This window comes from Lathyrus oleraceus, chromosome 2 (assembly GCF_024323335.1).
Source record: "Lathyrus oleraceus cultivar Zhongwan6 chromosome 2, CAAS_Psat_ZW6_1.0, whole genome shotgun sequence".
In the NCBI taxonomy this organism is placed as follows: Eukaryota; Viridiplantae; Streptophyta; class Magnoliopsida; order Fabales; family Fabaceae; genus Lathyrus; species Lathyrus oleraceus.
Genome location: NC_066580.1, coordinates 123,152,279 through 123,163,621, shown reverse-complemented (window position 1 = coordinate 123,163,621; position 11,343 = coordinate 123,152,279). Strand labels below are relative to the sequence as shown.

The 11,343-nt window shown below is 32.6% G+C and overlaps 1 protein-coding gene across 1 annotated transcript; it reads left to right on the top strand.

Annotated features, from left to right (window-relative positions):
* The first annotated feature begins 10,646 nt into the window (after nucleotides 1-10,646).
* LOC127122197 (uncharacterized mitochondrial protein AtMg00810-like) lies at nucleotides 10,647-11,141 on the top strand. The gene is made up of 2 exons (XM_051052575.1): nucleotides 10,647-10,688; nucleotides 10,794-11,141. The coding sequence occupies exons 1-2, from the start codon at nucleotides 10,647-10,649 to the stop codon at nucleotides 11,139-11,141; spliced, it is 390 nt and encodes a 129-aa protein (XP_050908532.1).
* Nucleotides 11,142-11,343: the final 202 nt, after the last annotated feature.

The window sequence follows — 11,343 nt, the reverse complement described above, 5'->3', positions numbered from 1 at the left end:
TTTTCTTGGAAAATCATTTTATATGTTGAAACATTATAGGTCATTTTGTCTAAACCCTAATTTGAAAGTCAACTTCCCAAGGCCATAACTTGCTAAATTTTTATGATATGAAAGCTTTCAAAGTTGCACAATCAAATTCGAGATGTCTACTTCAACTTTTATGTTTGGAGTGAGAGCTAAATAAACTTTTATGAGCATGTGATATGAGGCTACATTATAGGTCACTTTTGACCTATACCGTTGAACAAGTGATTTTTCCAAACTTCAAAAATGCATAACTCTATCATTTCAAATCCAAATGACATGAAATTGGTGACCATTTTTAAGGTATTTGAAATATATACAACTTTTGTGAAGACACTTTTCTCATTTGAAGCTCACATAAAAAGTTAAGCAAGGTGGATTATTGAGACATATGGCTTGACACTTAGAAAAAATTTCAACATGTTTAAATTTCCAAACTTCCACCTCATAATTCATCATGATACAAGCTCCAAATGGAAAAGTATTGAACATGAAAGTTGTTCCTCTTGATCTAACCTTTCAATAAAGTCCAAGTTCATCCATTTTAGACAAGAATTGAATAGGCTGCGCATGGCTTGAACATTGCATCATCATTGGCAAGATTGAACTTCCAACATCCATGCACAATTGCCTAGCATTCCAACATGACTTCAGCCTTGCTAACACTCAATTATGGATCAGATGGAGTCACTTCATGGGCCTGTACACGCCCATGCACTCATGCTTCACACATTGCTAATTTTGGAAGTTCACTTCAAGTGTGCAAATATCAATTGAATTGGCTATAAATAGAGCTCCATATGCTCAGAATTTCAGACACATTCGCGCCAGCTTTGATCCCAAACCTCTAACCCTCTCATTCCAAAGGATAAACCTGAGAATTTCATTGAAATTGAGTTTGAATTCTCACTGTTTTGAGATTCAAAACTCCAGGGATCCAAGACCTTTTGTGCATTCCATTCTACTTCTGCAAGCATTCTGAGTGAGATCAAGCACAAGCCAAAGCAAGAACAGTTGAATCCAGACCTACATTGAAGGTATTTTCCAGAAATTTTCATCTCTTTGATTCTCTCTCAATCTTGCTCAAATCTCTTGATTCTTTGGTTGTCTGAAGTCCTACCAATGTAGGCAAGACGATTGAGTTGCTTAATGGTCAAATCGAAGCAACTCAGTTGACACACCGCAAAATTCAACTCCTCATATCTTTCAATATATGGAGTTAGTTAAAATTGAGGTGGTATTCGTGATCTACACCATTTTTTCTTTCAGATCATGTCCTCCTTTTTTATTTTGGTGAGGGTTGAAGGTGGACCAGTCCCGTGAGGTCCACCGGAGAAGAAGACCGGAGCTATAGCTCCGGTGATGTGTTGGCATCTCTCACAACCATAGGATCCAACTGAAATGTTTTAATCACGAGCGTACATGTTGATTACCATGTGTGTGGACAATTGACTCCAGTGCATGGTGAACCGCGTGCGCTCAGCCACTTGATCTGCCACCTCAATTAATGAGGCAGATCAAGTGGTCCACGTTTTTTGGTTATTTTCTGATTTTCTTTTAATTGCTTTATTTTCATTAATTCATATTAATTTTAATATTGATCCAAAAAATATGAGAGTTTCACCAAAAATTATCAAATATTTTCCTCTTTCATATTCTGAATTAAAATTATTTTTTGGATCATTATTAATATTTTTCATGATTTAATTGATTTTTCATTTGTTTTTAACTGTTTAAAAATACTTTTAAGTCTTTAAAAATTCTTAAATTTTTTCTCCAAGGTCCTTTGACCTTGTTTGACCTATGATAAATCTCATGGCCATTTATTTGGTGTTTTGATGAAGTTTTAGGAATTTGATAAACCATATTTAATTTAAATGCATTATTTTAGTATTTTTAATTTTAATAAATGTCAAATAATTTTGTTGACCAATTGTAATGACTTGTTTGAGTTTGACTCTTGTTGATTGGGCCTTGATCAAAGTTGATTTGACTTTGTCAAATTAATATCATTGGATTTAGGGGATTGATGGAATGTACATTCCATCTCCCAAAATGAATGAATGATATTAATTTGGTAAAAGTCCTCCTTTGATCAATTTGAGTTTTCATCTATTCCCCTCCCTCTTCATCGCATTCCCCTTCTTTATGCATTCATCTCATTTGGCCTATGATATCTCAAAGTCCTAAAACTAGTTGATTGAAAAATTAACATGAGTATGAATGAGATTAGGCCACACCTTTTGCATATTCTTTTTGTGTGTGGTATGTTTCATGAGCATAGTTCATAATACTATGTCTCTAACATGCATTAACACCAAAATTCTATTGTCCGGCCTCAAATACTTGTGACTTCTACATAAGTCCAATTACGATTGCTTAACATAGCGCTAAATTTGTGACATAAAAGGCATAGCATTCTAGTTAGTGAGATTGTAAGTCTCCCCTCTTTCATGGTATTGTGTGGAAACTTGGCCTTCTTTCCTTCCTTTAGAAGATGTTTTGTCTCAAGGATTCATGCTTGTGATAAGTGGGTTGAGTGTTCTCCAAAGAATGTCTAAAAAGAATGAAAAACAAAAACAAAACAATACTAACTTCTAACCTATTAACTACTAACTTTTAATTTCAAGCCATTTACTTTAATGTCATTTAATTTTAGCTTTATTTCATTTGCCATTGTTCATATCATTCTAATTATTTATGTTAATGCAATTTTCACTTTGTCCACTTGGACCATATTGTATGATATATTTTGTTTGTGTATACTTTGTTTGTTTGTGTGGTCTTTGACCATTAATGTATATAATAACAACAAAAACCCTAAAAAAACTTTTGTGTGGATTGTTGGCTTGATCTTGGACAAATGGACTTAGAATTTAGGCAACATTCCTATGCTAAAGGACTTGGCCAATGCCAACTTATTGATAAACCAAGTGCTTGCAATTTGAAACTTCATCTGATACATCATTCAAGATCCTTCTGAGTTCATCTGCAACATGATCATTGTGAAGCTGTTATTTTGAACCTGTGACTTGTGGAATTCATCTGTTACATGGGCTACTTTGAGGAAGATCATGGAATGGATAAGCTTGGATGTGACCATCTTTATTTGATGTCTTGCTCTTCAAGATAATATAATTGTGCATTTGTGTGTTGCTTGATTCCAAAAGTCCAAGGGAATTCTGGATTTCTATTGACATTCTTGTCTATTGGATTGCTACCCATTTGGTCAGATCTTTTCAAATCTTAACATTTAATTTTGTACATAGGATTAGTCTCTTCATCTTCTCCCCATTTCTTTAATTTCAAAATCTCTCCCTCCCTTTTCAAAAATCTTCTTTGATTGAACTTATTTTGTTCTAAACTTTGACCACTTTTGCAAAAAAAAGATAGAAACTTTGGCCTTATGCCATTGCATTTTCAAACTTCTTTTCTTAAATCAAACTTGTAAATAAACTTAACTATACTTGACTTAAACTTTCAAAAAGTCAAAAAGAACTAACTCATTCAAACCATTTTTAGGCCTTTGTGCCTTTCAAACTTAATTTTTTGTTAAAAACAATGCATCCACTTTAAAATTTGTATCACGAACTACGAGGTTTTGATCCCTCATTTTTATGTTGGTACGTATGCACAAGACTGAAGGTCTTGCCAAACACAAAAATATAATTAATGAATTTTTTTCTCATCCCCCCATTCTATTTGCTTGTAAACATCACTTTATACCAAGTACATATGCACACAAAAAGGGCTCCCTAGGAGTACCTAGGACACTTTAGGTCATAACACCTTCCCTCTGTGTAACCAACCCCCTTACCTGTAATCTCTGACATTTTATTAGTTTTGATTTGAAAACTTCTTACTTTTGGGTTTTATTCGTACTTTTTTCCTTTTCCCTTGGAAACAATAAAAGCGCGGTGGCGACTCTTGTTATTTGATCTCTAGCTTATCCATAGCATGATGATCATGAATTTACCGCTACAGTTTCCTCTTCCACGATATTGTTCCTTGGGTTGGCGTGTTGCAGACTCTCTTCAATCCTAAATATTATTTATGATAAGGCCAGGGATAGAGCTATTTAGAATAAAGTGTGGGCTTATGCCCCCACTAAATTATAAATTATCATGTTTTCTCTCCTACTATGTGTGTTGTATTAAATTTAACCATTAAATTTATATTTTGTTTATCTCTCCTCTAATTAATTGTATTAATCAGTTGTTCTTAGTCATTTGATTTAAGACAAACCTTTTATGTGAGTTGGTCTGCTGCATTAAATATACAATTTTTTCTAATTAGTTGTGATTTTTTAAATTAACTACTACACAACTACGTAATATTTTAAGATCGTACTCCATAACATATATAATCATTTGTACCAAATTATCTAACACAATGTCATACTATACTATTATAAAGTACCATATATTATATATTATCTGATACTATTATATAAATATTTAGTTTAAAAATTGTTTCATATATCTAATACTACTATATATATTTTTAGTTTCTAAAATATCTTATAGTAATTCTTTCAAACTAGGGCCGACTCTCTAGATTTCAAAATTTGGAACTTAATTTTTTTCATTAATATTAATTAACATTAAAAATGCTATAATAAAAACTTAATAAAAAAAATACTATAATAAAAACTCAATAAAAAAATATGAGTTTGATCAAATGTCAAAATAATTATAATTAATATTTAATTATATGTTTGATGTGTCATTTTAAATTATTATACTTATAATTATTTTTTTAAATTTAGGCCTGGCTTTTAAATTAGAACAAGACCTCCAAATTAATTATATATATATATATATATATATATATATATATATATATATATATATATATATATATATATATATATATAAATATATATATATATATATATATAAAAATATAATTTTATGCTAAAATATATGGGTATATTTGTCCCCATTAATTAATAGTTCTGGCTCCGTCTTTGGATAAGGCATGAGAATTTTTTGTTATCCCATCTTGTAAGTAGTGCTTAGCAGATTTAAATTTTGAAATTTGGAGGAATCAGAAGTCATTTTCCACATACGACACTAATATTCCATGGTGGAACCAAAGTTGATTGGTAAACGAGACAATTATGCTTGATGTGATGGTCCTTAACTTTCGATGCGGTGGAAATGAGGATGACTTGCAAATTTAGCACTTCAACGCTCAAGTGAGTAAGAGAGTGGAAAGTGATGTATGAATATTAATGGATTTGAACATCAGAGAAATGGCGTGTTTTTCCTTTTAAATGGGAGAATCGACTGGCAACAAAATTAGTGGAATGCGACATGGATTGCGTCCAATCGTCATACTGATCTCGATGGTTAGTTGGGTTTTCGTACACTCAAAATATGCTATAAAGAAGAGAAAATAGGGTCTATTTGTTTGGAAGTTTATTCATTTGCATTACTATTGGGCCTTTACCCTTTCGATCTTAAAGGAAACCTAGAACACTAGCTAATTAAACATTTGTTCTAACCAACTAAAAACAAATTAAACAATACAAAATTAGGAAAATAATTTATATTGTAACAGACAACTTGATTCAAGAGAGGGATGATTCATAAAGGGTTTTATCTTTAATTTGAGGCGATAATGACTCATGCAAAGGTGATAACCTGAGAAGGATTTTATTTGAAAGTTTGAATTTTTTTCCGATTTATTATCAAATAATGGATGATTTTGTCAAGAATTAGTGGCACAAATGATATATATCATCGTTCTTCTTCTCAAAGGTAATTTAGGGTGTTCTCTTACAGTTTTCTTAAGGGAAACCACAATTAAAATACGCATTGGAAAACAAAAAATTCTCATAAGTACACCCTTACAAATGAGCATGATTAGTGATAAAATGGTTATCTCTTGTGGCGATTAAGCCTTGATGCAGAATCTAGAAAAGGACCACGAGCGTTGAAAGAACAACATCACTCTACTCAGCCACACTAACATAATAACTTCAATCTTAGTGCTAGTTATTCTAAATGAAGACTTTTTTTGTGTGTGTATGTGTGAGTGTGTGTGTGTGTGTGTGTGTGTGTGTGTGTGTGTGTGTGTGAGAGAGAGAGAGAGAGAGAGAGAGAGAGAGAGAGAGAGAGTATGGCTAGGGTTTCACAAACTGAATTTCATTAAGTGTAAATACTTTAGCACAAGGGTTCTATTTATAGAACAACTTATGTGGATTGAAAGTTGAACAAAGCCACTTAAATGATTATTTTAAATATTTTGAAGTTTGAAAACTTTGGTGGTGAAGAATTTCATAAGCATGAATTAAATATTGTCTTAACAATTGATTTATCGTAGAGGATTAGTTAAGAAATTTCTTTAGTTACTATTTTTTACTATTAATTTAATTAAAAAAATAAGTGATTTCTTTTTTATTTTATTATATTTATAAAGATCCACGAGAATGGGGATGAGTGACAAAATTCCTCTATGTCGGTCTAAAAAGGAGATGAGGAATAGATCTAGGAACGGATACGGGGTTGAGGATGCATACCCCTTAGGCATGACAATAAAGCTATGTGGGAGCAGGTTTAAGCAAGCATTACCGGCCTCGCCCCCGCCTCCCCGTACCACATTTGTCTCGCCCACAAACTCAATTGAGGGTAACAATTGACCACTCATTCCATCTCCAACGGGGAACAAATTTTCTTGCCCACTCCGCACCTACTCGCAAAAATAATAATTTTTAAAAATAAAATATATTATTTTTTATAAAAATAAAAACAATACTTAAATTCAATATTTAGTCATTTTAATAGTAATAATAATAATAATAATAATAATAATAATAATAATAATAATAGTACTTTGCCATTTTCATTTAATCTGAATTTTAAAAAAAAATATTAATTTTAATAAATTTGTTATGTTAAAATTAATATGGAAAAATGAATAACAAAGTTATTAAAAATAAAAAATAATAAAATAAATTTAATAGACCAAAGTAGAGTATTAAATTGCTTTATAATACTATTGAATATTAACACTTTATTTTTTCTATCGAGTATTTATTAATTATTTTTTCTTTTTTAATTATTGTAGTTTACTTTTTTATATTATTAGTATAAAAATTATAAAATAATTTATAATTTTACTTCCACAAATAAAATTGTTTATATTTTTTAATATATGTCAAAATCACAATTAAAAATTAACTATTTTTTTTTTTACACAAAAGTAAGTTCTTCTTATTTGGGAGGCCTCAGCCGCCAGTAACCACAATTCACTTGTGGGTCCAAACAACATTATTGTAAATTAACAAAGTAGGCAGCTATTTGTGGACTCATGGGTCCCACGTTTTTCTGTCCTTAACCTATGGTCAATCAAATTTAGATTTGGTCTCACTTTCACACATGTAAGATGCAAAGGGAGACAAGGGAGCAAAATGTCATTATGAATTGCAGTAAAAATAATACAACCAAGTTGTAACGTGATACTGCTGAACAGGCCCTATCAAGATGTCAAGATTGAGATATCTTACCAAAGAGAAAAAGAAACATATAAAAATAGTAAATATTGACGAAAGTATTTTGAGAAAAATTACACTTTAATTTCTAAAATATATTTTTTTAAGTAGTTTAATAATTAAAAATTTAATTTTTAAAGGTGATCAAATAGAATGTTGTGAATTTGAATTTACATTGTTATATATAATATTTTTATGCATATATTAATTGAATTGACTTGACTTAACGAAACTTCTTTACTACAATATCTTTAAAAAACATAAACAAACATCTTTCTCATTGAAACTTATAGAGAATATGATGAGTCGTACTCCTATTTCACATTAATAGCTTAAATTTAATTTTCAGATATATCTTAGGATATGATGCGGTGTTTCGCAAGTATACGAACGCGTCAGAGTAATATAAAAGATTATCGAATCCATAGAGACCAAGTGTCAATCTATCGTTATCTGTCGTTATGGTGTTTATCAAAGGCAATCAAAATAAGTGTTTTTGGAGTGTGCAATGAAAAGTAAAGTGTTGAATAAAGATTAATTAATAAAGACAGGGTCGAATGTAATTCACATAATCAATTGATAATCCAAGTACTTGCTAGTAGAGCTACTTATGGGCAGTGTTTCCTACTTTGAAAAGAACTAATTTAACAGGAACTGTCGCTTTCGCGTATTCAGAACCGAGTTGTACTCCCTAATCAAACTCTTATTGTCACTTATAAAAAGGTGCGCATTGCGTTAGAGTAGTAAACCTATTTTTAAGAAATATAGTATCTTGACTAAGTTGAAAAGTATTATAACCTAGATTTCTTAACCAAAAGAGGTTCTTACGAACCAGACTCTAAACTTATAAACGCGTCCGAAAATAGTTTTAAAATCTCTTTTCTTCTTAATGTTAAAATCTCCTAATGAACTAAACAAAGTGCTTTCGCTGTTTTTGAAATAGTTAAAAACAATTAAGTTTAAAAAGACGTTGGACGGCTTTCGATCTTACCCAACGGAATTGAAGTGCGGGAAAACTTAATTTGAAAGTTAAAATAGCCCTTAAGTGTTTCTACGAACAATTGTACGAATTATCGGTTCAATTACGATCGTTACATTCTAACCTTATAAATTTAGTTAGACATGGTAAAGTAAAAGTGCATTAAAATAAATAAAAGTAGTGCGAGTGCGGAAAGTAAATAAAAGTAGTGCGAGTGCGAGGAAATAAATAAAAGTAAAGCGAGTGCGAGGAAATAAATAAAAGTAAAGCGAGTGCGAGGAAATAAATAAAAGTAAAGCGAGTGCGAGGAAATAAATAATTTAAAGCGAGTGCGAGAAATAAATAAAAGTAAAGCGAGTGCGGGGAAATAAATAAAGTAAAGCGAGTGCGGGAAATAAATAAAGTAAAGCGAGTGCGGGAAAATAAATAAGATAAAGACAAGTAATAAAAACCTGCTCCAATCGGAGGGTTGAATAAAATGCAAAGCGGAAATGAAAATGGCGGCAGAATTAACTTCCTTCCAAAGTGCTCTAAACTCGATTACAGACTCTATCACAGACTCGATTACACAATTGTGGTAACACTCCAATGCGAAGCGATTACCACTTTATAATACTGAATATATGCCTAAGTGAAACAAAGTTGCTCTGAGTTTGCCTCTGCTTTAAGTTTGGATGATTGTAAAAGTGATTTCGAGTTTCTATTTATAAGCAAGTAAAAAGATGGAAATGACAAGGATGCCCTTCAACTTGAAAATGGGAGGGAAAACTTTTCCTCTTATGGCGCCCGCCACAAGGCCATGGCGCCCGCCACAAGCACAAAATGAGGCGCCTTAGTGGAAGTAGTGGGGAACGTGGAAGTTGAGGGAAGTTGAGCTTGGACACGTCATGACAGGGTCTATGGCACCAGCCATGGGGTAGGCCACAAGTATAAAATGCTGAATTTTAGGGTTTTTGGCTCTTTTTCGCTCCTTTTCTCGATCGGGGCTCCGATTAAAGTAAAAACCTGAAAACAAAGAAAAACATAGCAATAACACAACAAAATGATAATAAAACAACTAGAATGCATGTGAAATCGGAGTCGAAAATACGGTAAATTTTAGTGTTATCAGGATATATGAAAGTATATGAAAGGTGAGCACTAACTTAGAACAAGTAAGGTGAATCTTAATTTAATAGAATAAGAAAAGGCATCCTTAAATGTAGAACTTGAATGTTCAACTCTTCTTGTATAAATAGAACATCATTCTTTATTCCAAATCAATCAAAAATACTGATTCACACTATACAAATTTCTGAATCTATTATGGTACCTTTCTTGGCTATTCACCATCGCATAAAGGCTAAAATGTCTGGATGCATCTGGAAGGCTATTCATCTCTAAAGACGTGTTGTTCAATGAGTTTGTATTTCCCTTTAACTATCTCAAACTACCTTCACAGTCCAACCATGTACCCTCCTTCATACCCTCCACCTCTCCTCTTGGAGTCGTGTCTTCTGTTCCTATATCATCTACCCCACCCATTAGCCCAACCCCAATCCCAACTACCACACCTCAACTATACTTACATGTTCAATCTCAGCATAGTTCTATTCACCTCACTGATAATCATAACTCCACCTCTTTACCACCTACAGCCTCCAGCACAATTGATCATAATTCCACTACCCCAAGCCCCTCACCAACTCCCATTAATCACCATCCTATGATGACCCGTTCCAAAACTGGAAATCCTAGACCTCATCAGTTTCCTACCCTACTCTTAACCACCATAGAACCTACCACTATCAAACAAGCCCTCACCTCAACTCAATGGACTCAAGCAATGGAACCTGAGTATAACGCTCTTATGAAAAATAACACTTGGACTTTAACTTCTCTACCCACTAGAAAGACTACTGTAGGATGTAAATGGGTTTTTTGTGTCAAAGAGGACCCTGATGGCTCTATGAACAAATATAAGATAAGACTTGTAGCTAAGGGTTACCTTCAAAAGTATGTGTGTGACTACACAGAAACCTTCTCACCAGTTGTCAAGCCCATTACTGTATTATTCTAACCATTGCCCTCACAAATAACTGGCCTCTTAAGCAAGTTGGTGTGAATAATGTTTTTCTTAATGGCTATCTTGATGAGGGTGTATAAATGACTCAACCTCCTGGTTTTATCTCCAGTGATGCCTCTCTGGTTTGTAAACTTAACAAAGCAATTTATGGATTAAAACAAGCCCTAATGGCATGATATGATTGACTCATAAAAACGTTGATTAATTTTGGTTTTCAACAATGAAAGTGTGGTCCTTCTTTGGTCATATTCAACAACAAGGATTGTTGCATCTACATGCTTATCTATGTCGATGATACTATACTCACTAGTTCCCCACCTATTATGATTCAACAACTCATTAGCAAACTAGACAGTGTTTTCTCTCTCAAACAACTGGGTGATCTAGACTATTTTCTTGGAATTGAGGTTAAGCGCACTTTCAGTGGTAATTTACTACTGTCTCAAGGAAAATATGTGAGAGATCTCTTGCAGAGAGCAAAGAAGGATGGCTGCAAAAGTATTACTACACCTCTCCCCGCTGTAGTTAAACTCTCTAATGTTGGTACTGATTTCTTTGAAGATCCAACACTTTAAAAGAGAATTGTAGGTGCTTTACAATAATGTTACAATCACCAGACTTGAGCTCAATTACTTTATGAATAGGGTGTGTCAATTTATGTCTCAACCTCTGGTTTCCCATTGGTCTGCAGTAAAGAGAATCTTAAGGTATCTTAAAGGTACAAGTGATTACTTATTGGTGTTCAAACCAGCTAGTTCAACTACTTGTATTCATCTT

Excerpts from the sequence above, each read along its gene's own strand:
- LOC127122197 (XM_051052575.1), top strand. The coding sequence starts at position 10,647 with ATGACTCAACCTCCTGGTTTTATCTCCAGTGATGCCTCTCTG. Across the intron at positions 10,689-10,793 it reads TCTCCAGTGATGCCTCTCTG|TGTGGTCCTTCTTTGGTCAT; the intron begins GTTTGTAAACTT and ends CAACAATGAAAG.